Source organism: Castor canadensis, chromosome 7, assembly GCF_047511655.1.
Source record: "Castor canadensis chromosome 7, mCasCan1.hap1v2, whole genome shotgun sequence".
Classification (NCBI taxonomy): domain Eukaryota; kingdom Metazoa; phylum Chordata; class Mammalia; order Rodentia; family Castoridae; genus Castor; species Castor canadensis.
The window spans coordinates 75,408,054-75,434,702 of NC_133392.1; the positions used below are offsets into that span (position 1 = coordinate 75,408,054).

Here is a 26,649-nt window from a genome sequence, read left to right on the forward strand (position 1 = left end):
CATGAAATACCAGAATACTTAATGACAGCTTAACTTCCTCACACTACAGGTGGATAAAGTTTAGGAGAGTTGTGACTTACCTCAAGGTCAAACCATCAGGTAGCAAGCCTGCATACTATTCTTTCTGCGGTACTGGGATTTGAACTCAAGGCCTACACCTTGAGCCACTCCACCAGCCCTTTTTTGTGTCGAGTGTTTTCAAGATAGGGTCTTGTGAACTATTTGCCCAGGCTGGCTTTGAACTGTGATCCTCCTGATCTCTGCCTCCTGAGTATCCAGGATTATAGGGGTGAGCCACTGGCATCCAGCTACACAGTGTTCGTTTTAATGATATCTTAACACATTGACCACACAAAGCTTAGTGGCAAATAAATTCTGAGGGGCGATTAGTTACGTTAATGACCCCAAGAAAATAATGAGAAAGGGAGGGAGCCTTGTTAAACAAACCACCAATTCGTTATTCACCCCTGTCTTAGGGAGAAGAGTATATTCAACTAATACTGACCCCATCCCCCATCTTTTTAATACTGAAATACTGGCTGCTTTCTCAAGCCTTTTTGCTCTAAAATCTGAAAATTTCCCTGGGTGCTGGTGGCTCATGCTCATTAATTCTAACTACTTGGGAGGCTGAGATCAGGAGGATCAGGTTTCAGGCTAGCCTGGGCAAATAGTTCATGAAGCCCCATCACCAAAATAATCAGAGCAAAATGGACTAGAGGTATGGCTCAAGCAGTAGAGTGCCTGCTCTGCAAAACCAAAGTCCAGAGTCAAACCCCAATCCCACCAAAAAAAAAAAAAATCTGAAAATGTTCGTGAACCATATGTCAGTCTTATAGGAGTAATTGCTGTCTTAGCCGTACTGTTCAGTATCAATGTCATTACCCAATGTGGAGGCCTCTGGATATTTTATGTAGAATTAACTGAAGTTGTTGAAGTCAGATATGGCCTGGAATAATAAGTCACATTTATCCCAAAGTTGCATTTTGTCCCTTATTTCTATGTACTTTTTCAATGTTTTTGCTCTCCATAAGTAAACAAGGCAGAGATTCAATGGGTGTTGCTTTATTCCAAAGCTGATCACTGTGGCGAGAGATGTTTACAGTATTTCTTCACTTCTTCCCTGGTTAGAGATGCTAACAAGAATTAGATCACTTATAAGACACTGGAGGAAGGGCTGGGAATGTGGCTCAAGTGGTAGAACATCTGCCTAGCCAGCATGAGGCTCTGAGTTCAAACCCCAGTACTTCCAAAAAGAAAGATACTGGAGTCAGTGAAAAACATGGAGGTGTCACACATCGTCATCCCTGTTTGCCATGTCTTGGCCCTTACCCTGAACAAGGCGAAGAGAAAAAGACATGAGATTAAAATTATAGATTCAGATGAAGACAAGGAATGACTGAAACTTAAAAAGATATACTGTTTCCCTTGGTTGATTCAGCTAGGCCTTTGCTCCATGTCTGACTGGTAAAGACCAAGAGGGTTGCTTTCATCTCACTGCCCTATGATGGTCAGAGACTGCTTTCTAGTTTTGGCTTAAATGTCACCTCCAGCGATGGAACCCACGGCCTCAGGCATGCTAGATGAGTGCTCTGCTACCCACTGGGGTCCACCTGGCCCATCACCTCCATTTTAATCATTCCTTCTAGAATATGTTTAGGGAGAAGAGGAAGCAAAAAAAAATTAAATATTGTACAGAAGTTTCAACCACAGGAGGAATGAAACACTGAAGAGGTTGTAGAATTCAGAGTGTGGCAATGAGTCCAGTCCAGGGGGGTGGAGAGGAAGGCATTCGGAGCGAAATGAATTCCACTTCCAAGGCCAGGACCAGCTCAGACAGCAGTATTCCAGTCTCCTCATGGAGTACCCTGGAGGAGGCACATACTGTACACCACATCATCTTTGCAGAAGGTTTCCATGAAAGAGCTAGACCAACTGGGTGATCTCCAAGCCATCACTGGCCAGAGCCCCAGTTCAAGGAGAGCAGGTGAGTCCATGATGGCTGACAAACTGGGCCTAGGGTTCAGGTCTCGAACAGCAGGAAGCCCCCAAATGCAGTGCCAGGCAGGCTTCTCTTTGTCACTGACCCCTGGGTCAACTCAAACCATACTCTCTCACCCTTTTGCAGCTCAGCCATAGCAAAGGTAGTGGCTGTGCTCCCATCCTTCTGGTCTGTGCTGTAGACTGGGGTTCGATGGTGACCTCCAAACACCAGCTGCCCTGTGCCTAGGCCAGGCCCAAATTCAATGCTTACTGCAAATAAGTAGACACCGCGTTTAGGGGCTTGGAAGTAGCCGTGTTCAGGGAAGTAACTGCCCCCAATGTTGATGGATGTGGTGTTGAACCTCACTGTCTGCAGGGCAGCTGTCCCTTCTGAAAAGCTGGCATAGAAGGCCACAGGAGAAGCTGAAATGCAGGAAGAAAGCACTCATTGAGTTGGGCATGTACTCCCTTGAGTGGGAAATTAAATTCCTTCCTCACCTTATTGGCATTAAAAATAGGACACTAGTTTTAGGTCAACTAAATATTCCCAATAGCAGTGCTACCCAGAGAGTGGCAGAGGGGGAGATTCCAATCTGTGGTCAACAAAACACTTTCTCCTTTGATCTCTTTTCTCAAGATTTTCTCAAGAGAAAAATGTCCTTGGCTACAAATGGCAGCCACCCAGATCTCCACCTCCTAGGTATCTGCTGCCTGCTAGGGATCTTTTTTCAGTGCTGGGGATCGAAACCAGGGCCTCAGGTATGTGAGGGAAGCCCTCTGCCACTGAGTCACATTCCCAGACCATACCCCTAGCAATCCTGAGACTCCCCTGGGGAAGGAGTGTCACTTACGCTCAGGTGATAATGCTCACCCTGGGAAATAGGAGAGGAGCATTGATGGTGGTTCCTATGATGTGGGCACAGAACCTTAGAGAAAGAAGCACAGAAAAGCCCCCTCTAAGCTGGGTGGGTGGTACATGCCTGTAACCATACCACTCAGGAGGCTGAGGCAGGACTATCATGAGTTTGAGGCCAGGCTGAGCTACATAGTGAGACCCTGCCTAAAAAGAAGAAAGGAGAGAGAGAGAGAGAATGAAGAAGAAGAGAAAGAAAAAAAGAAAAGGAAGAAAAACCCTCCAGCTGGTCTTAATGTGACTTCCAAATGTTGCACAAAGCCCTGGGATTACATTTGGAGTAAACTGAGGCCCAGAAAGGGATGGCTTATTGCTGTAGACCACAAAGCCAACAAATTATAAGGAGCACACCTTGGACCTCTTAATTTGGGATGCTCTTCTGGCCCTTCCCACTTTCACAAACACTTCCTCTGCCTTAGGAGGATAGATAGTCCACGCAGGCATGGAGGCAGAGGAAGCTGTGTACTGCCAGGAAGGAGCCGGCGGGGGGCCGGGCAGACAGGGCCACAAATTGTGGGGGAAAAAGTCTCACTTGAGTTCCAGTCCTGACACTGACCCTGGCATCATCAAGGTCATATCCCCTTTCTGTAGGGGAGGAAGGAGAGGGAGGAGACTTCAGATTAAACTGTGGGTTTCTCAGGGGATGGGACCAAGGCCTCAAGGAGGAGTTCTTATACCAGTTAGTCACTTAGGACCCAGAACTAGAGCCAAGCTCTTAGGATCGCAGTCCAGAAATAGCGTTGAGAATGCCAACATTTCTCTTCTCTCTAGTTCTGGAAGATTTTGTTCCTGACAGGCAAAGGCTGAGTGCTGACGATGCAGTTCCCGTAGCACCCAGCAGGTGGGGCTCCCGCCCAGCTGAAGGAAGGCCATGTTCTCGCGCCCTCTGCTGGTGGTTGGTCATCCCTCCACCCGGCCTTCGCCTGGGAGTTTGCCTTAGAGGAAAGACACCTCACCAGCCCAATGAGCTGAATAAGAACTTGCACTTTAGAAGGTGGAAGGATTGTGCAAACTGAGGATGCGCGCTCTGCAGGGCATAAATTCAAGCCCTACAGTCTTCCCGCAAGACAAATGGGAAATTTTTAAAGGAAAAATGTTTTTTGGCTGGGCATCGGTGGCTCACGCCTGTAATCTTAGTTACTCGAGGCAGAAATCAGGAGTATCACAGTTTGAAGCCAGTCGAGGCAACTAGTTTGCTATTTCAAAACCCTATCTTGAAAATATCCAACACAGAAACAGGCTGGTGAAGTGACTCAAGTGGTAGAATACCTGCCAGCAAGCATGAGGCCTTGAGTTCAAGCCCCAGTACTGAAAAAGAAACAACTATATCTATCTCTATCTATATTTATCAAAATATTGCAATGGTAACTAGATGTCTAAACCATCAAGTAAATTCTGAAATTCATCAGCCGATTGAGGCTTTGCACCACTCACAAAATGGAAAGAGATGGAAGAGTTGGTGTAAGTGCACACAGCCTCAGCTCTGAAAATGCAGAGGAAATAGGAAGAATTGGGTTCCTACAGGTGCCAAGCCTATGTCAGATGTTTGGAAAATAAAGTTCAGCATTTATAACCCTTCCATGTCCTATGTTTTATGGGAAGAGACAAGTGAGGGCAGCACCTATGCTCTTTCCAATGTTCCACGATGCCTCGTGGGCCTGGCAGGGAGGGGTGAAGTGGGGTCTTCAGCAAGACTCAGACTTCCCACTGGCAGCCTTGTACTTAGCTCTGCATCTGAGTGTGAAAGTGGTTTCAGCCCACTGGGAGACCCACTGGGAAGGCACTTTCTGTGCCTTCCTGGGAAACAGGAGGGCACAGAACCACACTAAGAGAAGGGCTGGGAGGGCTGGTCACAACCACAGAGCCAGCATCCAGGCCTGGGGTGTGGGGCCCTGCAGGGACCAGCCACTGATGGCCTCGCTGAAGCGAACAGCCAGTGCTATACTGACAGCAACTCTGCGGTGCTTGCTAGCTGGGTCAGCAGGTCACTTCCTGGGTTTGAGCCTCAGTTCAGGGAAAGATGGTATTGATAATGAATGAACTGAGGGGCTGAGATGATTCTTCATGATAAAGCCCAGGAGTGGCACTGCAGGGGACCCAAGGCAGAGCAGCAGGATGGGCCAAGTGTATTTGCAGAAAGAATGAGTCCTTTGGGGCCCAAGGTCATTCCCTGTGTGGGGCAGTGCCATTTCAGGTGACCTCAGCCCCATTCACACTCTCCAGAGTACAGAGGTGAGCTAGTTAGATACATGGGGTGAGGGGGTGTGGAGAAGAGCTGAGATGAGGGCTTGGGGGGGGAGTGCCTGCAGGGAGGAGTTCCCCCTCTGTTCTGCAGTTAGGGCAGCAGGCAGACAGCAGTGTGTATAGAGCCCGCTATCATAAAGGAGGTTCTGCCAGTTCATGGGCTCTGGCACTACAGTTGATTCTTGTAACTTCTACCTCCCCATCTGTACTACAGGTAGCCTAACAGGCCATAGTCCTGAAAAGAAGGTGGGTCCAGGGGAATGGTCCCTGAGTAGTAGTGACCAATTACTGTCATGTTCTTTTGCATTCTTCCCTAATGGAGGGCAGACAGCCCTGTCTTCCTACTAGATTCGCCAGGCTCCCCTGCCCAGCCACTCACCTGCCTCCAAAGGCTCTGCTTCCATGGCACCTTGCTCCAGCCCTTTGGCACGCCTCTCCACCAAAGGCTCCACTAGCTTCTTGACCCTTGCTTTCTCGCCTTTCTGCAGCTTCTTCCCTTTCCTGTTCAGCATGGCCTGCAGCTTGCCCAAGTCTAGGCTGACGTTGGATGCCACCAGCCCTTGGATGTTCCCAAAGAGGCTGTGGAAGAGCCGCTGGTGCTCCTCCAGGTCGTGCTCTGTGGTGGAGAGGGTGTTCTGGAGGTCCTGGAGGGAGCCATTGAGGGATGTGGCCCAGGAGGCCTGGAAGCACTGCCCGAGGCGCTTCACTTTGGAGCTCAGATTCTGGAGCTCCTGCTTCAGCTCTGCCAGGGCCATGGCTCCCGTCTCCTCCTGCCCCACGTCGTGGCTGAGCTCCGGGCGCTCTTCTGGCCTTGGGGACTTCGCGGCCTGCTCCAGGGCCGTCACCCTGGTGGCCAGCTCAATCCAGCCGATCGCCTGCTCCTTCAGCCCGCTGGCGGCGTCCTGCAGGGCGACGCGGATCTGCTCGTAACTCAGGGACAGAGGCCCGGGCTCCTCTTGGGACATCTCCTCCATCACCTCCTCCCCAAAGAGCGCAGCCAGCACGGCCTGGTGCCGCAGCGCGTCCTCCAGCAGCGCGGCGAAGGAGCTGTGCAGCCCGCGGACCTCGCGGACGGTGTCCCTGGCTGCCGCCTTCAGCGTTTTCACGTCGCGGTCCAGCGCCCAGAGCTTGGTCCGGAGCCGGGACCTGTCGGCCCGTGCCACCTCGCCTTCCTTTTTGTGTGTGTCCACTGTCTGCGACATGGCGTCCACCGCAATTCTCAGGGCCTGTAGGGAGGAGTCGTTCAGCTGGCGCTGTTCATCCAGGCTCACCTGGGTCTCCTCCAAGGCGCGGGTGGTGTCCTTCTGGTCCTCCCGAATCACATCCAGGTCAAAGGAGAGCTTCTGGCAGTTGCAGTCCTTGACATATTTGATGAGGTCGGCTTGGCTGTCCTGCAGGTGCTGGAGGGTGAGGTTGAGCTCCAGGAACTGCCGCTCCATCTCCTCCTTGTTTTCCTCCATGATCAGAGACTTCTCCATCAGGATCACCCGCAGCTCGCGCAGCTCAGTGTGGTTCACCTGCAGCTCCCCCACCTGCCCCTCCACCTTGCTGATCAGAGCGAAGGTCTCATCCGATTCAGAGTACAGCTCCTTAATTTCTTCCATGTGCTGGGCCACGGTGGCCTGCAAGTTCTCCAGGGTGCTCTGCAACTCCTCCTCCCTGAGGCTGGCAGCCACATGCAGTTCCGAGAGGTTTCTCTGCAGCTGACCCAGCCTGGCTTGCAGGCTCTCCGGCTCTGGCCTTGCTGCCGCCCCTACAGATCCCACTACCAGGCTGCCATTGAGCAGCTGCTTTAACTTGCTGTCCACATCTGCCTGGACCTCAGAGAGCCAGCGGTTCAGGGCACGGTGCTGGGTGTGCAGGCGCTCCTGCACATCCTGCTGCAGCTGGCCTACTCTCTGGCTGTTCTCCTGGACCTTGGCCTCAAACTTGGCTCCAAACTCCTGGAAGTCAGCCCTGGCCACCCTGTCCTCCTGGACCCTCCTGATGGCTTGTCGATTGGCCTCCACATCAAGCGACAGGTTTCTTACAGCCTGGGAGAGGCTGTGCAGGCTCTCGTTGAAGCTCTTCCAGATGGGGCTGAAGTGTGCTTGAAGGAAGGTGTCCACGTGGGGCAGTAGCATGTGCTCCAAAGACCTGCCAGAAAACCCTACAACAGATACCCATGTTCACACAAGCCACAGCCACAGACTCGCTACCCCAGGCAGGGATAGCAGGGCCTCTGCCGTCTGAGCCTGCTACTCACCAAGCGCTGTTTGATTCACCTCTGTTGTCACAGCTGGGAGGCTGCCTGCTTCCTGGTCATTCTGGAGTTCTCTCAGGAGGCGCTTCTGCCTTTCCTGCTGCTCCTCCACCTCACTGAGCTCTGCAGCAGGGTGGCCTGAAGACACACCAGACATAGGTGTTGAAGGCCAATGCACCAGGCCCCGGCACATAGTGACATTCAGAGAAGATCTGGGGACTGAGAGGTACACCGAGGCACCCTCTGAGCTGGAAATTTGAAGCCTTAGTCCCAGAAGGGCACAAGCATGGCCTCCATGCTCTCACTCTCCCTCCCATACCCGCAGCAGACATGACTACTTGACCATGCACATTTCCTTCCTCAGTCACAATGTCATTCCTGGCAGCCCTTGTCACTGGATAGTTCATCACAAGACGGAACTCATTCCCCATCCCACCCGTGGACCCAACCTTGACAGATCTCGCAGTTGGTGTCTCCTGTGATGACTCCAAGATCAGGGATATCATGACTTCTTGGCCCTGCTGAGGATTATGGGAGAGGGTGGGAAGGCTTCTTCCAGGTCTGGGAGCTTGTGTGGGTCTGGGGTCAAGGAAGGTGCCAGATGAAGCTGTCCTTCACAGAAGATGGGGTCAAGAGAAAGGGCTGTGTGCTCGGCCCTAGGCCGGCAGCTGAGGGGTCCTGGAGCCCTGGCCCCCTGTGGAGTCGGGAGAGCAGGGGCCCCTGCTGATTGTAGGGGCAAAGGTTCTCCTGAAATGGCTCTGCCTATCACAGAAGAGAGGGCTAAGCACATGACCTGTGCCCCTGCAGCACCTTCCAGAAAAAGAACACACCATGTGCATAGCTGCCCAGCTGGACCCAAGACTCCTGGAGGCCATCACCTGGCTCTGAAGGCTCGAATGTTGCTGTGGGATCTGCAGAAAGAAGCATCAGATGTTGACCCTGGAGGTCCGAGGGACAGCATGACCACCAAGTCAGTGGACAAGGGGGAGGAGGTTGCAGGGAGTCCTACCATGGTTCTGGCAGTTGGGGCCCTTGAAGCCGGGGCAGCACCTCCAGGCCACGGTGAGCAGTACTTTCTGCTTGACTTGGTACACTGGCTTTTGGGCCACCCGATACCTGGGGGAGGAGGGCTGCTCAGTGACTCTGGGGTGAGCCTGCAGGGCCTGGGCAAATGGCTCTCCCTCCCCACTCACATGACTTTGACTCTCTGGCAGTCCGGATCCTCCTGTGGGCATGGCTGCTGCGAGTGGATGAGGAATTTCTCTGTTTTGCAAGCGGCGACAAAGGTGACCAGCCTGGACTTCTGGTAAGGGCACCAGTTACTGGAAAATAAGCCAGAAGAGAAAGCTGCTAAGCCATGCCTGGGGTCCCTCAGTATCCCTTCCTGGAAGTCTATGGGACTTGTGGGTGCAGGAGGCAGGGCACCACACCTTGCCCCCTGCCCTACTCAGTGCTGGGATTCTGGAATCCATTAGCCTGAGAAGAGAGGACTCTGTACTACTCATCCTGGGCTCCAGAGCAATCTCTCCGCAAGGGCACCTGCTCCACTGCCTTCCTAAAGCCAGCACAGGAAAGGCTGAGGAGTCCCCAAGTATCACAAAGCAAAATTGTACCAGAGCCAGAAGGACTCTCACTATTCCCTGGTGCCAAGGAGGCAGCACAGGGCAGCTGGGGAAGGAGATTCCTGGGTTCCAATACTTCCCACATTGTGGTGGTATGAATTTGTGCAAGGCACTTAGGGAGTTTCCATTTCCCCACCTAAACAATGAAGCTGGTAACACTCTCCTCTAAGTGGGTGGTAAATGCCAAGTGCCTGGCCCCAGACAAGTGCTCCGGGAATGATGCTCCATGTCCCACCCCCAACTTCCCTGGAAGCTGCCCAATTCTACTCACATCTCACCAGGGATGCTGCCACAGCAAGGGCTTCTGCTCCCTGGCTGTGCCCATTAGGGCATGATGGACGTGAGCTTTCCAGTGGTTATTATTGGAGAAGGAGGGCAGCTGGGCAGATCAACCTCCTCTCTGGAAAAGGCCTCTGCCCAGCAGGCCTGCAGGAGACCAGGCAACCTCAGAAGGGGTGATGGGGCCAACACCTGCAGAGGTTCTCTGTGTCTTAAATAGAGAGTCAGACAAGGTAGCAGAAGCCAGGACAGAGCTGTGGGGCAGGAAGTGGCTGCAGAGGGAAGTGAGACAGGTAAGGAGCTACAGAAGTGTGGTGCCAGCGAAGGAGCTGGACCATTTCCTGAGGTCACTGGGCCAGCAGGCACCATCAAAGATACTGCTGGACTAGTACCTGTGGCTCACACCTATAATACTAGCTACTTAGAAGGCTGAGATTGGGAGGATCTTGGTTCCAGGCCAATCTAGGCAAAAAAGTTTGTAAGAACTCATCTCAATTGAAAAAAGCTGGGCATGGTGGTTCATACCTGTCATCCCAGCTATGGCAGCATGTGTAAAATAAAAGGATGGCAGTCCGGGACGGTCTGGGCAAAAAGTGAGACCCTCTCTCCAAAACAGTAATAGTAAAAAGGGCTGGAGGCAAGGCTCAAGTGGTAGAGAGCTTGACTAGCAAGTCCAGAACCCCGAGTTTAAGTATTGAGAGAGAGACAGGGAGAGAGAGAAAGAGAACTTTGGGGAAGATGGAGGAAGAAGTAAGTGAGGGGCATTGAGTGTGACCACATCCATGTGAGTCTGAGACCCCCAGCCTGCTTTCTCACTTGGCTCCCAGATCAGGCAGCTTGTGCCCTCTGGGAAGCATACTGGAAAAGCTTTGCAGGAAAATTATCTAACCCAGAGGAAGAGATCCAAAAATGCTGACATCAGGGGAGCCCCCAAGTGAGCAGTCCTCCCCCAGAGCATCCCATAACCCAGCAGCTCAGAAAGCCATGTCCAGACACCTCAGCTTCCAAGCCCACCTATGAGTCAGTGAGCAGACATCTGAGCATCATCCCTAAGAAAAGTCCCTGTTAACGAAAGACACAGGTGGGCTGGAGTGCAGCTCAGTGACAGAGCACATGTTAGCATGCGTGAGGCCCTCAGTTCAGTCCTAAGCACTGAGAGGAAAAATAAGCCAAAAAGCACATGGAAGTCAAAATGGTCAAATGAGTTAAAAAAAAATTGCCAACTTGGAAAAAACCAAGACTATGCAGGGAAAAGAGAACTCCCAAAAATGTGCACTAATATTCCCAAATTGATGAGGGAAGTTACCGCATCCAAGAAACAAGAAAAGGAAGCACCTTGGTACCATGGCTCACACCTGTAATCCTAGGTCCTTGGGAGACTGAGATCGGGAGGATTATGGTTGGTGTCCACACTAGGAAAAAGTTTGAGTCCTCCCATCTCAACTAATGGCTGGGCACAGTGGTGTGCGCCTGTCATCCCCAGCTACTTAGGGAAGCGCAAATAGGAGGATCTCAGTCCAGGCATAAGTGAGACCCTGTCTCAAAAATGACCAAATCAAAAGGTCTTGGCGGTGTGGCTCAAGTGGTAGAGTGCCTGTCTAACAAGTATGAGGCCCTGAGTTCAAACCCCAGTACCACAAAAAAACTAAAGGAAGTTATGAAAAAAAGGCTTTAGGAGGATGGAAGAAGGGAGGGGAACACATTCAGAGAACAAAAAGATCTCTTGAAAATTGAAAATTTAACATGAGAAATAAAAAAGAAATGTGATTACAATGTTAAAGGGTAACATTAAAGAAACTTCCCTAAAAGAACAGCAAATAGATGAAACATTGCTGGGAGAATAAAAATAGAACACCAATCCTGGAAATCCAGCATCCAAAGATAGGAGTTCTAGAAAGAGAGAACAAAGGGAGGAAGTCATTGATGAAGAAAAATCAAACATTCCAGAGCTGAAGGACTTGACTTTCCAGAAACAAAGGGCCCACTAATTACCTGCAATAAGATGGAAATTGAGAGAGAGAGAGAGAGAGAGAGAGAGAGAAAACAAGGAGGGAAACATAGAGACAGTGATCAGTAATTGGAATGGCCTTGAAACTCTAACAGCAATACTGGAAACTAAACCACAAATATTGAAGGGAAATAATTTCCAACCTACAATCCTATCCCAGCCTACCACCAATCACAGTGAGGTGTGCAGAATAAAGACATTTTCAAACATGTCAGATTTCAGCTAGGAGTGGTGGTGCACATCTGTAGTACCAGCTATTCAGGAGGCTGAGGTGGGAGGATGGCTTGAGCTCAGGAGTTCAAGGCCAGTCTGAGCAACATAGTGAAACCCCATCTCAAAAACATCAAAACCAAAAACAAAGAAAGTAATGGGACATTTGTAATCCCAGTTACTCAGGTGGATGCCTGTGGCAAATGCTTATGGCCCCAGCTACTCAGGAGGTGGAGGTAGGAGGATCCTGATCCCAGGGCAGCCTGGGACAGTGAGTGGGGAATGCTCAGGACTCCATCTAAAAATAACTAAAGCAGCCAGGTGCCATGGCTCACTTCCATAATTCTATTTTTCAGATATTTGAGAGGCTGAGATCTGGAGGATTGCAATTCGAGGCCAGTCTGGGCAAACAGTTCATGAGACCCCTGTCTCCAAAATAATCAGAGCAAAATGGACTGGAGGCATGGCTCAAGCAGTAGACCACATACTTTGCAAGCATGAAGCCCTAAGTTCAAACCCCAGTCCCACCAAAAAAGAAATAATAATAAAATACTAAAGCAAAAAGGGCTGGAGGAGGGGCTCAGGTGGTAGAACACCTGCCTAGCAAGTGAGGCCCTGAATTCAAACTGCAGAACCACTAAAAACAAAGCAACAACCAAAATGCCAGGTTTCAAAGCATTTACCTCCTATGTACCTCTTGTCAGGGAGCCACAAAAACAAGGTGGCACCAAATCTTGCCTGAACATCAGAACCATCCTGTGACTCTTTAAAAATAAGAGTCTCCTGTAATCCCAGCTACTCTAGAGGCTGACATAGCAGGAGAATTGAGGTGCAAGGCCAGCATGGGCAAAAGCTCGAGACCCTATCTGAAAAAGAAACCAAAGCAAAAAAGTGAGCTGGGGGCATGGCTTCAGTGGTAGAGTGCTTGCCTAGCAAGCATGAAGTCCTGAGTTCAATCGCTGTACCCCCAAAATAAATAAATAAGCAAACAAACAAAGGAATGAGCAAACAAATGAACAAACAACTAAACAAGCCTCGGATTGAGGGTGTAGCTCAGTGGTAGAGCTTAGCCCTGGGTTCAATCCCCCAGCAGCAGCAAAATCCTATTAACAACAATGAGTCTCTGGGTCCCACCCCATAAGTTAAAGAAGACTCCCTGCGGGGCCTGAGCATCAGCATTCTAGAACTCTCTAGGTCTTTCCACCGCACAGCCCAGGACCGAGTTCCATTGTGCCACAAGCGGTGCTCCATCGAAGCTAGAGAGAAAACCAAGAAAAAGGAAAGCGTGGGCTCAGGATTCAGGTTCCCACACAGAATCAGGGTGAAGGGAGCTCCTGGGATTGTGGCAGAGGGACCTCAGGACAATGGCAGGTTATGGGACAGGGTAACAGGGCAGATTGTAACACTCCTAGGAGCTCTGGAGAAGCAGCACCGAGATCTCACACTCAAACACCTGACGTGAATGAACGTTGAGAACAGCTGTGGATGAGTGGCTGAGAGGTTGGGGTCAAATGTGTGACAAAGACAAGAAAACCAAGCAAAGGAAAAAGCCATGACCACGTGTTACTCCAGGGAAAACTAAAAGAGTGCAGAGGGAAAAATGATTCATGTTTATTTCAAGGCTCAACTCTCCTAGCATTCATAGCCATATGGCTAGAAGTTCTCAAATTGACAACATGGAAGAATGACAGGTGACATTCGCTTTGGCAGTAGGATGACAGCTCAATCAGAGGTAATGCTACTTCCCAAGAACTGGCAGTATAAGTATTGTTATTTGGAAATACAGAGGTCAATCCCAAAATAATTGCCTAAACAGTTCAAAGTCATTGTGTTTGGGGACTGGAGAGGGCTGGGACTTCTAATAGTCCCAAAAGTTCTTGTGAATTGGTTGACTTTAACCCAGGAGATCATCTCTAAAGGGAAAGAGAGATAGTAAATGTTTTACACAAGACTAGCTACATAATTTGCAGGGCCCAGAGCAAAAGTGAAAACATGAGCAACTTGCTCAAAAAGTATCAAGAATACAAAAGAGATGTAACCAAGTGTAGGCCTGACAAGTCCTTGTAGGGCTCCAGGTCCTTGTGATACTGCTTGGATCAAATGCTCCTGCAGTAAGCCTTGCTTTCAGGCTTTCCAGGTCCTATGGACTCTGCACATCTACTCAATTCTGCAGTCACTGACCATATATAAATAAATGAGCCCAACTGTGTTTCAGTTAATCTTTATTAAAACAAAAATAGGCAATGGACCAGATTTGAGCCACTGGCTGAAGTGTTCAGATCCTGGCCTATCGGTATGTGTACCTGATAAAAAAGAAACTTAAAAAAGTAAAACTGCTGAGTGTGGTGGTACATGCCTATAATCTCAGCACTCAGAAGGCTGAAGTACTCTAAGATTCAGGCCAGCCTGGGCTACATAGCGAGACCCTGTCTCAAAAAAACATAAAAAAGCTGGGCACCGGTGGTGGCTTACCCCCTGTAATCCTAGCTACTTGGGAGGCTGAGATCAGGAGGACTGCAGTTCAAGGCCAGCAATGGCAAATAGTTCTTAAGACCCCATCTCCAAAATAACCAGAGCAAAATGGCCTGAAGGCATGGCTCAAGTGGTAGAGTGTCTGCCTTGCAAGTGGAAAGCCCTGAGTTCGAACCCACCAAAAAAACAAAAAAAACACAGGGCCGGCAGAGGGGCTCAGGTGATAGAGTGCCTGCTTAGCAAGCATTAGGCCCTGAGTTCAAACCCCAGTACAACCAAAAAAAAAAGAAAACATTAAATAAATCAATAAAATCATTTCTACCTGTACAAGAAAATGTTGACTAGGCAAGAACATTTTGAAAGACAATAATGAGAGAGTTTTTCCGTTAACCATCAAGCCCACTCTTGAGCTAGGGGCGTTGGGGACATGGCTCAATGGTGGAATGCCTGCCCCACATGCACAAGGCCTGGTTCCGTCTCCAGCAGCTGGGGGAAAAAGACCCACTCCAGAGCCAAGTAATACAGGGGCCAGTGGGGCACTGGTAGAGGTTTGGCAAACAAACCAGTGGAACAAAGACCAGGAAGGGGTGTAGGTGTCCCTGGGCAACTAGTAAATAGTAAAACGAGAACATCAAGAAAGAAGGAAGAAAGGAAGGGAAGAAGGGAGGGAGGAAGGAAGATTGGTCAGTTCTCAATGCAGAAACAGTGGACCATGAACGTGCTAGGCGTGGAGCACAGGAGCTATGGGTAAGATGCCTATCTGCAAGAGACACCCCCACCTTGGACCCTGTGGAAATTCCTGGAATGTGGGCTTGGCCCTAGGAAAAATTAGCTCTCTAAACCAGTGGTTCTCAGTAGAGTAGAGAGGACATTCCCCTCATGTGTTTGGCAACATCTGGTGACATTTATTTTGTTGCAACTGGGCGGTAGATGGGTATGCAGTGCCTAGAGGCTGCTACACACCCCACAGTGCACAGGACAGCCCTCTGCCCTCAACAAGAAACTCTTCAATCCAAAATGCCGCGAGTGCCAAGGCTGAGAAACACCCATCCAAACAACCTCCATTGCTCACACACCCTCCCAACTGCAATTCAGGGCCTGGAAGGGCTGTGCCTGGTCCAACCTGCCAGGAATGAGCAGGACTTTCCATGTCCAGCTCTTAACCAGAAATGGTGCTGCCCACCCTTCCTGCTCTGGACTTTCTCTTCTGACCTGCCCAAACCTTGGGCTCCAGCAGCCACTATTTGCCAGCCCACGTTCCCCACCCTTGGCAGTTCCTCCTTTGGCACAGTCCATGCAGTTGGCCCAGAAGGCCTGGGAACATTCCTGACCTTTGCTTTGGTTTCCTACAGCTCTGGACAGCAAGTGGCTGGCCTTCAGCACCCAAACCCCAGGCCCCACAAGCTGAAGCACTCCACTGTTCTCACCACCCCTCTGCCCAGGCTGTTCCCTTTTTGTACTCTCCCTTGGGGAGGGTACCTCCATCTCTCAAAGGTGTACTGAGGGACAAATGCCTTCCCATAGTAAGTATGGAGTCCCCCAGCCTGGTGTGGACCTGCCCACGGCCCCAAACTGATGCTTGGTCACAGATAGGAGGAGCTGCTGACCCTGAGACGAGATACAGGAAAGGGTGACAGACCCTCTAGCATGGAAGGACTAAGAGCCAGCATTTCCTGCATAATGAATGTCAGGCTGCTGCCTGGCCAGAGTGCTTAAGTGCCTCTTAGCCAGCCAACGAACCCGCCAGGGACAGTGCCTCACGTCTTCCTGGGGGTGGAGAGTGTGCTTTCAGCAGTCTTGCTCTCTGAGGCCTGAATCCATTAGTGTGGCCATCCCAGGACAGACACTCACAGGGCTTTGTCCTTGAGTCAAAGGGAACCCGGCAAAGAAGCCTGAGGCCCACTCTGTGGCCAGTTCAGATCTGGGGTTCCCTGAGTGTGACATAAAGGCCTCTGCCCTAGCCAAAGGGGCTCTGCCCTGGGGCCCCAGGGCTCAGAAGCAGAAACAAGTAGAGGCACAGTGTAGTCCAGAGACCATGGCCTGGGTTCCAATACCCCTGTTCCCTATGACCTCCAGTGACACTCCTCCCTGTGGACTCCTCTGGACCTTGGGCTCTTGGCTGCAAAAATCGCAAACACTCCTCCTATTAAGAGAAGCCTGACACTGGTGACCAGTGCCAGCTGGCTGGTGGGACCAATGTCCTCTACACTCCCAGCCCTTGGAGGGGGGAGGGAGGAAGGACAGGACTGAGGACCCCTGGGGTTTGCCACTCAGCAGATGTAGATCCTAGCCATGACCCATCACTTAAGAGGCCCTGAGTGGTATCCCCAACCTTGTCATGATGTGACACCTTGCCCAGACTCAGCATAGTCTCAGTCTCACTGGAGCAGTTAGACCTGGATCTGAGGAGCCCAAAGTCTAAACTCCCCACCCAAGCCAAAGAGATCCTCTTCCCTGTGGAGTCCAAATATTCATGCTGCCGGCTCCCTGGGCTCGCAAAGTCCCCAAGGATCTAGGAAGTAACTAACCATGTCCCTCCTCCACCCTGGGACCTCGCAGTATGGGAACAAGGGTGTTGGGCATCACGTTTTCTGTCCAAGCTTGTCCCTCCAAAGGCTCTTATCCAAATCTGTGTCCAGGACCTGCCTTGTGTCTGGAGCTCTGGAAGCAAGTGAGGAACAAGTGCCAGACAGGAGGGCTCTGGCAGCAGGGGCTTGGTCACTGATGATGTCAGCCCCGGCTCTTGCTGCTGGACAATACCATTTCTCCCCTTCCCATGCAGTAGGAGGGGCTGGGAGCAGTGTTTCCGCCTCCCCAGTCACAGGAGCACGGGAAGCAATCAGCCCAGGAAATCACAGCATTTCCTTCCTTTCTCACCAGCCCCTCCGGATGCTCTGACCACATGTACTTGGCCTGTGGGGTCTGCAGCTTCTGGGGGTGTAGGAAGGAGCCCCAGCAGGCGGGGGCCCCAGGCTTGGGATGCCTGGGCATTCCTGGGCCAGGTACACTAGTGCTCATACTCTGCCATGCAGAGAGCAGCCAGGAAAAAGCAGGGAAAGTCTGGCTCCCGGGATAAGGAAATGCCTGGTCTCTCTCCACAACCAAAGAGGAGGGGAGAAAGAAGAGCAAAAGGTCCTTCCTCCTGTCCCCACAAGTCCCTTCATACTCCCCTTTATCAAATGGAGGGAGGTGCCCAGAGACTGGGGCATGGAGTGGATAGCTTGGGGATGGGAAGTCTTGATCCTTGGTCCTGAAATCTGAGCAAGCTTGTGACTGGACTCCCCCAACTTGTGTCTCCCAGCCCAGAGAACTGGAGACAGGGCAGGATGGGGACTCTCCATATCCGACTTTTCAGGCCACTGCTGCTCACACCGCCAGCCCCTTCCTCACTAAGGGTTGCTATATACTATTTATTCCCCGCCCCCTGACCCTCCCACCCCCCACCCCCACTTCTGCCTTGGGAAAAGTGCCCAACAGACATTCACCTAGAAGCTGAATGAGACCTCACCCAGGTAAATTCACCGGGAGCCCCTCTATGATTCCTCTCATACATGCAATGGGGAGACTGCCTCATGCCCTTCCCAGAGGGCTGGGTGTGAACTCCCAGGTCAGCCTCAGACCCTGTCCCAGCTCTCCTTGGCTGTGTGATGTGGAGCAAGTTGCTCAGCCTCTCTAAGCCTTGGACTTGGCAGAGGGAGAAATGGCCCAAACAATGTATGCACATATGAATAAATGAAAAAAAAATAAGCCTTGGGCTCCTCCCCTGTAAATGGGCCTGTTGGAGAGATTATCTGTTCATGCCAGGTCTCCAACAATTATCAGAGACAACAAATACTTGGCAAGGTGGCAGATCCAGGGGCTGGGCAGAGGACAAGTGGCACCTGCTGCTCTTAGGAATATTTCACATGTGGCTTCAGGGCTGCCTCAGACCCTGAGAGGGGACCTGCAAGCCCAGGACCTATGAGCAGGAGGGTTCCCGGTCCTGCATAAACAGAACGTCAGAAACTGGTTGCCTGAGTCCTGTTGCAAAACCCTCCTGTTTTCTAGAGGGGCTCCACGGCACTGCTTTCTAGATGTCTTGCCTCCTTGTGCTCTGAGGAACATGGAGCCCTCTCTGCTCACAACTCAGTAATCACAGCCAGGCTCCCTGGGCCTCAAGTCAAAATCTCAGCCTCAAGAGTGGCTGTCCCCTAGGGCTTAGGCTGGGCCAGCCTTGCTGGGTTCAGCTTTCAGAATTGATTTACTTTGATGAACAGGAGCAACAGCCTCGCCAACTGGAAACATCCAGAACTACTACTCTGAGCCCCATGCTGGGTGGCTAATGGTAGGAGCTGCCATCCTCCCCACACCCTACCCCCTGCCCAAGCAGGCCCTTCTCCGATTATGGGTTATGCAAAGATCTCGCTATCCTTCTCAGGTCATGCCCTGGAGTGCTCAATCCAGGCTGTCTGGGGGAGGACCCTTGAAGGATACCTGGCACCTTGGTCAGCCTCACAGCTGGCCCAGCAGATAGATAGTACTGGCCCATTTCACAGGTGGGTAGCCGAGGCCCAGAGAGGCCCTGCTCTGGCTGAGTTGGGATACAGATACTACCATGTGACCTCTGCCAAGGTGTAAGCCCTCCTTACCGTCCAGTGGGGTCTCTGTTGGTGTCCTCAGCCTCTACTTCCCAGGTCCCAGGAGGTCTGGGACTGTGTGGGTCGGAGAACCTGGTACCAGAGTCCTGGGCCCAGGCCCCCAGCAGCCCCCAGCCCAGTGGCCCCCCGAGGCCCAGCAGTAGTGTCAGGATCATCTTGGTTAGGGGCAGGCTTAGGTTGTTCTGCTCAGGCTCAGCCTCGTAAGTGACTCCAGCGATGAGGTCCTCAAGTTAAATCTCAGAAGGAGGGGCTGACAGAGTGGCTCAAGCAGTGAGAGAGCCTGACCAGCCAGGGTGAGGCCCTGAGTTCAAACCCCAGAGCTGCCAAAAAAAAAAAAAAATCTCAGAAGGAAAAGAAAACATGGGGACAACAAAGACAGGAAGTAGCCTGGGCCAGCCCACTCCATGGGTTTCCTCCGGCCCCCCACCTCCTGCCTGGCCCCACAGAGGCCACCAACCACTCAGGCCAGTTCCTGTGCCCAAAAGGACTTGCCTCAGGGACATTGGTGGTGTAGGAGACATATGGGATGGCCCTGCCAAACCTGTCCTCATGGGAACCTGTCCCCTGGAAGTCAGGAAAAATGCACAGTTCTTGAGATAGAGCTTCAGGAAGTGGTTGGTTGGTCTCAAGGGACCTGCTGGTTACCCACACTGCTGGCCAGGAAATGGGGGCTCCGGGGGACATCATGCCTCCTCAGCACCTTTTAGCACTGGGCGGCTGTGGGAATCAGCAGGTGGGTGGAGGCTCAGAGAATGAAAGAAGCACTCCTGGATCATATAGCATGCAGCCAGAACCCAGGGTATAGGGAAGCCTTTGGATGCCCTACCCAGCTCTTCCAACTGATTTGCCTGGAGCTCCAAGTTCTAAGGCATCCAAGATGCTGTGGGTAGCTGGTCAGCCCAGGCATCCTGAAAAGTTGATTACTCACACTGGACAGGCTGGCGTGACCCTGACCCTTGCCCTACCTGGGATGCAAGGCATCTACCCTCGTACACAGGCACAACGGCCCCAGGCCTGAGAGCCCGCAGTCAGGGTCACCTGTGGGTAGGCAGGGCAGCGAATGAATGAGGGACAGTGTACAGCCTCATGCAGACCCCTGGGAGGACAGGAGTCAGCGGGACAGAATTGAGCCAGCAGGGGCTTGGGACCTGCTCCTTGCTGTCCTACCCTGGGGAAAGGCTCCCTCCTGCCCTCCCCGCACCCACCCTGCCCTAGGTTGGCTGGGCTCCCAGCAGCCACCACAGCATCAATATTTCATCCACGTCAATAAGAGGCAGCCGTGGAGACAGCGAGGCTGCAGCACCACTCCGCCAGCTCCAGCTCCAGCTCACAGGAGAGTCCAGCCCCATCCTCACCACCACCATGGACGTCTTCAAGAAGGGCTTCTCCATTGCCAAGGAGGGTGTGGTGGGCGCTGTGGAGAAGACCAAGCAGGGAGTGACAGAGGCAGCTGAGAAGACCAAGGAGGGTGTCATGTATGTAGGTGAGTGTGGCAGGGTGGGGCAGGGTGGGGCAGGGCGGGGCGGGTGGGATGCTGATTATCTTGCCCTAAACTTCCCCCCCATCCCAGGGAGGCATTTCCGGAGGAGTGAGGCCCTAGTTGTTAGGTGGGGTCCCCAGACTGCTTGTGCACACCAGTGTCTACCTCTGGCCTCCTCAGGACCTCCCTGATATCTCTAGGACAGGATCAGTGTCCTAGAGGGCTACTCAGAATTGAGAAATAGCTGAGCACCTGTGTGCACACACAAAGGCATGCAGGAACCCACCCTGGGGTCTTCTGAGCCTAGAGATCCTGAAGCTGTGAGCAGCCAGGCGCTCAGGTAGATCTCACCCTCTCCAATGGGAGCTGCTGTGGTAAGGCCAGGCTACAGGTTCCCACCCTGCCCAGAGGGAAGGGGTGGGCTGGGGAGATGGGACCTAGGCTCAGTGTCCAATATACTCTGGCCCTCCTGGGCTTCCTCCGGAGAGGAGGCAAGCAAGGCCAGGCTGATGACTCAGCTGATGACAGAGGCCCTGTCCCTGTCTGGCTGCTGCCTCCAAGGCCCAGGCCACACGCAGGCAGGGTCTGGGTCCTTGGCCCACCAGTATCCCTACCTGGTCTCCATTGTCCGCTCCCCCCGCCCCCCATCCTGTCCTGTCTCCTTCCTATCTATCCCTGTCCTCCAGACACAGCAGGAAGCATCCCTTTGAAGGGGCTACTGTCCCCAGACACCATCCCCACCCCCTACTGGCCCCCTGCTGGCCCAGCTGTTCTGCAGTGTGTTTGCCCCAGACACCTCCAAATCAGCAGTGGGTCTGGCTTACACCTCCATTTCCTCCCCAGGAGCCAAGACCAAGGAGAATGTAGTGCAGAGCGTGACCTCAGGTGAGGAGCCACAGGATCAGGGGACCCCAGCACTCCTGCACCATAGTACTATGAGCCCAAATCCAAATCCTTCTTAAGCCATCTGAGGTCCCAAATCCTATATGGACCCAGACCCTTGCAGCCCCTGAGGCTAGAAGAGGGTGGGCTTCTCAGTTTCCCCCATCAGCATCAAAGGTTCCCTGGAAGTCAGAAAGGGGGCAGGGAGGGTCCCCGACCCTGGGAGGTGACTTCTGTCACTCAGGCAGACTAGAAAGTGGGGAGGGTCAGGGCCAAGGCCAGCCAGAGTCCTCCCACAGTGGCTGAGAAGACCAAGGAGCAGGCCAATGCTGTGAGCGAGGCTGTGGTCACCAGTGTCAACACGGTGGCCACCAAGACAGTGGAGGAAGCAGAGAACATTGTGGTCACCACCGGGGTGGTCCGCAAGGTGAGTGTGATTCTTATCCTTTCCCTGAGCCAGAGAGGCTGGCGGGAGGCGTTGGACATACAGGGACATAAAGACTTAGGTTCTGGTTTAGCTTCTCATTCAACACCCCCTGGGTGTTTCATCGGTTCACGTCTGGAATTCTCAAAAACTTCCTCAAAGTGGGGATTTGGGGCTCATTATATAGACAAGGAAGAGGCTCAAAACCAAGCATGCGCCATATCTTTCAGGAGATATCACGTTTTATAAGTGAAAATTGGGTCCTACAGGGTGACAGGCAGCCTCCAGGCAGTGGACAACAGGCCAGAGCTGCTGAGTCACAACCACCACCCATTGTTCAACTTCCATTCTGGGCCGTGCCTCATCCAGGACTGGCAGAGAATCAGCACCCCCTGGTGGTTGAAAAGCAGTGTGGGCTCTGACCCCACCCTCTCCTACAGCCTTTGTGTGTGAGCAGGGGTGTGTGTGTGTATGCCTGCGTGTGTGTGCCACCAGCAGTGTGGAGCACAGCAGTGGTGGGACATTCCAGGAGGGAGATGTCCAATATGTAAGCTGTCCCAGCACTTGCCACAGTACAAGCTCTGTTTTACACTTATTAACTTGCTTAATGAGTACAAAAATCCCAGGAGACAGGGTGTGGAAGGGAAGGTGCAGAGAGATTAGTAATGTGCCCATTATCCATTGGCTCCCATGCATGTCCAACTCCCACGCTGGCCCAGCTCCTGGGCCGTGCTCCGAGACTGTGAGTGTAGGTGGTAGCAGCGATGGGATGCCAATCTGGGAGTGGGGTGGGGGCTGACTGCCTCAAGCCCCCATACCTGTAACAGGCCGCCCTTGCAGTGGAGTCTGAGGATTGGGCACAGCCAGCACTGTGGCCCCTGGCTCTTGGATGGGCTGGGTGGAAGGGAAGGGGCAGTGTAAGATGTCTGCTTCCATGGCCAGCACAGGGTCTCTTCATCATTGGCGTGCCCAGCTGCTCCCTCTGTATGTCCCCAGCTCTACCCCTTTCTAACTGTGTGACTTTGAGAAACTATATAACCTCTATGGATCTCCATTTCCTCCTCTGTGAAATGGGGATGACTGTCTCACTTAGCTGTGGAAAGCAACAGGAAAATGAACCCCAGGAAGTGGTTCTACCTGGCTCATAGTGAGCACCCCACCAATGATCGTCATAATCATTAATAGCACCCTGGCAGAACCCATATGCACCCCAAAAAGCCCCTCACCAACCCACAGCAAAAGAGACCCTGGGGCAGGTGTCAGGCATGCCCTTGCTGATCCTGGAGGAGAGCTAAGTCCTGCCTCTGGTGACACCCAAAGAACAGTCATGACTTGTCCCCACAGTGAAGCACAGAATAACTCAGCACCTGCTGTCTGAGCACTCTTGCCAAGGGCTCCATGTGGGGCGGTGGGACTAGGCAGGTGGTCTCCTAGAGAGCCTCAGCCCACCCTGACTGACACAGTGGTGTTGTGCCCTTTTATGCCCAATTCCACCAAGCCAGGATGGCCATGCGGTAGTACAGATGTGGCTGGGCCTCCACAGGTAGGTGCTGAGACCAGAGTCCAGGCTAATCACCAGTCTGGTCCTGAAATCTCAGCAGTCACAACCACTTAGGCAGGTATATAGCTGGCCTGATATGCAGGGCAACAAAAGAAGACAGGCCTGAGCTCAGAGTCCATCCAGGAGTCAGGAAGAACTCATGCTACTGGGGAAAAGAGGGAGGCCAGGAGCAAGCTGGACCTAATGACAGCAAGCCCTGCTGCTTTAGGCACTAAGGCCTTGAGCCAGATACCTAGCCTCTCTGGCCCTAGGGTCCCTGTGAACAGCGATGACACACCCCTGCTCTTAGGGTATGTGGGGGCTCACGTGGTTCAGGGACCTCTGCTTACCCTGCCTCCACACACCCAGGCTTTCTCATCAGGGAACCTGACCAGGGGGAACTCCAGGACTTGGGATGAGCTTCGGGGTGAAGCTGGGTTTCAGGATGCTTGGTATCCTCAGAAGGCCTTGGCATCACAAGACCAGCTCCAACTGCAGGTCCCCACACCTAACACACCTCCAGCCCATCCAAGTACAGCAAAACCTCTGTTCATCTGGAAGCCACGACAAACAAGGCCCTGGGTGCTAGCAGCTGGGTGCCTCTGTGTTGCCCTCATGGCCTCTTTGCTTCCTTGTAGGAGGACCTGGAGCAACCTGCACCTCCACAAGAGGACCGGGCAGCCAAAGAGGAAGAGATGGCTGAGGAGGTAGGTGCTGGGGGCACCCAAGGCACACCAGAAGGATTCTTTGGTAAGGACCCCTACCCCCACAGACTCCTTGCTTCCCTCCTGGGGTCCCATAGCCTGTCAGAGAGCCTTCTGACCTTCTGGCCATAGGGACCATGAGCAGAGCCACTCCTGGGTGAGATCCCCCTTAAGTAACCCTCTCAGGGCAGCCACTGAGGGTTAGGGCCCTGGAGCTGGGTGTGATGGTCACTCTCTCTCCCAGGCCAAGAGTGGGGAAAGTTAGAAGGCTACTAGTCGGCCCCAGAGGCCCCAAGACACACCCTCTGCCTTGGATCCCATCCCTGCCCAGCATATGGAGTGCCCGGCGCAGAATGCCCTGAGGCTGCCCACGCTCCTTGCTCCTGAGCCCGGGCGTAAGTCTCTCCTTGCACCTTCACCTCCCGCCCTGCCCTCTGGTCCTTCTGACCCTATAGATCAGATGCTGCTGTGAACTGATCTTTTTTTTATGACTTCAAATAAAACATGAGCCTTACTCTCAGCCATGCTTCGTGTTTGTGCTGCGCCATCACTCATGGTGTCCCCTGGCTCTCCCAGAGACAAGAACTGGTTCAATCAAATGGAACCAGGTACACTACGGAGACATACTGGGTGCTATGGAATCTCCCCACAGCTCACATACCACTACCTTTAGCACAATGGCAGCAGCCCTGCCTTCTACTCCCCTAGACAACAGGCAGCTCACACTGTCCATAGGAGAGTGGGCCTGGATGTCCGCAGGTTTTGAACCCTGCTGCCTGCCTGCTCAACGTGTCTGAGGAACAACAGGGGGTAAGGATGCCATGTGTGTCTTCAGCTCCACTGTCCTGTGGGAACAGGGACACTCAACATCCTCCCTAGAGCAGGCAGTAACTTTCAAAGAAGGTAAAGCCTAAGCCCATAGTAGGATGGCAGTGTCCACCCCAGCAAAGACATGAGGGGTGCGCCTCCCACTTGGCCCCCCTCAGCTTCAAGCTCTCCACCAGAATAAGATTGGCCTTTCCCTTCTTGCACCCAGAAGTCTGTCAAATGTCATAAAAACCTGACAGCTGAGCTGCACATCATAGTGAACCACACCTTAAAAGAAAATGAGTGAAATTAACATTTGCAGAGTTCCTCCCCGGTGCCCATGGAGCACTGTTCTGAGCACAAACCTATTGGATAGGAGTTGGTGTGATCCTGCTTCTCTGAGAAGAAACTGAGGAACAAAGAGGTTAAATAACTTGCCCAAGGACACAGAGTTAACTAAGAAGCATCCTGCCTGGTCAAAACCAGGTGGCCTTGCTCCAGAACCTCATAGCTACTTCAGTGCTGTGCCACAGCCCCCAGACCGCACAGGCGCCCACGTGCTATGGCAGAGTGCCTATCCCCAAGATTTCAAAACAACCCAGGCACTAGCCTGGTCAGCGCCCAGCAGGAGGGCTCTTTGTATCACATTTGGGATCTTGTTCCCCAGAGACCTCACCCTCACCTTTGATATCTAATTGGGCTCAGAGTTTTGAAGTGACTTGCCCCAGGCCTCCAGACCTGGGTGCTGGAGCCAGAGACTGAGTCCACAGTGCCTCCCACCCGGCCGGCGCAGTAGGGAGCAGAGGTCAAGGGCAGCTCACAGGCTGGGAGCCCAGTCAAATACAGGTATCCTGGTGGGCTGGCCAAGGGCATTCACTGCTGAGGTGGCAGAAAGCACTGGTCCCATGGGCAGGAATGGAGGACAGTCAGTACTCTCTTGTTCCCAGCCCAGACACAAACACAAGAGCAGGCCTTTACATGCACAGGAGGAGGCCACTAGTGGCCTGGGTGTGCCTAAGAGCTCTCTAGACTGGAAGAGAAAGTAAGAAAGAGCACGGTCAATTTGGGTGACTGGGGTGGGGAACAGGACACCTAGGCCTGGCCCCTGGGGACAGTCTTCATGAAGCTCCCATGGCTCTCTGCCTCTACTGAAGGTGACTAGAAGGGTCTCTGCCCCAACATGTAACAGGTACTTAAAAGCTGCTTTTGCTGAGGATCACTGACTTCTTAGACATACTCAGGACCCATCCTGAGTATGCTAAATATCAAAGTCAGGAAAGGAATGCACTGGCCTGTGCCTCTCCTGGTCTGAAAAACCCCAACCTGCTTCCTCTTGCAGGGCCTTCTGCTGGGTATTGGGCATGGGACTGTGGAAAAACCTAAATAAACCCTCTAGCTTCACCTGCTTCCACTTGACTTTAAAAGTCACTAATTTTGCTGAGCGTGGTGGTTCATGCCTGTAAACCAAGCTACTCAGGAGGCAGAGATCAAGAGGATCACGGTTCAAAGCCAGCCCAGGCAAATAGTTTGGGAAACCCTATCTCAAAAAAGGTTGCTGAAGCAAGTGTGAGGCCCTGAGATCAAACCCTAGTACTGCAAAACAAAACAAAACACTTATTTTGAGGCCAGGCTTAGTGGTGTAAACCTGTCACTCAACAAATGAAGGTAGAAAGATCCAAAGTTCAAGGCCAACTTGGGTTACACAGAGAAACCCTGTTTCAAAAATAAATCAGGAGCTGGATGCCACTGGCTCACGCCTGTAACCCTAACTAATCAGGAGGCAGCGAACAGGAGGATCACAGTTCAAAGCCAGCCCAGGCAAATGGTTTACAAGATCCTATCTCAAAAAAATCTATCACAAAAAAGGGCTGGTGAAGTGGCTCAAGGTGTAGACCCAAAGCTCAAACTCCAGGACAGCTAATAATAGTAATAATAATAATAATAAACTAAAATAAATACTGGAGGTGTGGCTCAAGTAGTAGAGCACTTTCCTGGCAAGTACAAGGCTTTGAGTTCAAATCCCAGTACCACTAAAATAATAACAATATTAATTAAATCACTAGTTTTGGAGGTCATGCAGCTGAGCAACATGTAGTTTTGCTACAGGTGGCACCTCTGACATGTGGGTTATGCTGAAGATAGTTGCCTAGGTTACTTTTCAGGACGTGAAGGATATTTTGCTGGAAGCACTAACTTCACCTGGGC

General features: G+C 52.3%; 2 protein-coding genes across 3 annotated transcripts; one reads left to right on the forward strand and one right to left on the reverse strand.

The window, feature by feature from the left end:
- Positions 1 to 1,046: 1,046 nt before the first annotated feature.
- Mmrn2 (multimerin 2) lies at positions 1,047 to 18,927 on the reverse strand. Of its 2 annotated transcripts, XM_020161320.2 has the most exons (7): positions 18,599 to 18,927; positions 8,573 to 8,701; positions 8,389 to 8,495; positions 8,210 to 8,290; positions 7,383 to 7,517; positions 5,517 to 7,286; positions 1,047 to 2,403 (listed from the first exon to the last, which is right to left on the reverse strand). In XM_020161320.2, the coding sequence occupies exons 1-7, from the start codon at positions 18,760 to 18,762 to the stop codon at positions 2,021 to 2,023; spliced, it is 2,769 nt and encodes a 922-aa protein (XP_020016909.2). In that variant the 5' UTR covers positions 18,763 to 18,927; the 3' UTR covers positions 1,047 to 2,020. The 2 variants fall into 2 exon arrangements, with proteins under 2 accessions (XP_020016909.2, XP_020016910.2); XM_020161321.2 differs by lacking the exon at positions 8,210 to 8,290.
- Positions 18,928 to 19,714: 787 nt separating this feature from the next.
- On the forward strand, positions 19,715 to 24,157 carry Sncg (synuclein gamma). The gene is made up of 5 exons (XM_020161338.2): positions 19,715 to 20,090; positions 20,931 to 20,972; positions 21,269 to 21,396; positions 23,572 to 23,640; positions 23,882 to 24,157. Exons 1-5 carry the CDS (start codon positions 19,970 to 19,972, stop codon positions 23,900 to 23,902), a joined length of 381 nt encoding a protein of 126 aa, XP_020016927.2. The 5' UTR covers positions 19,715 to 19,969; the 3' UTR covers positions 23,903 to 24,157.
- The last annotated feature ends 2,492 nt before the right edge of the window (positions 24,158 to 26,649 follow it).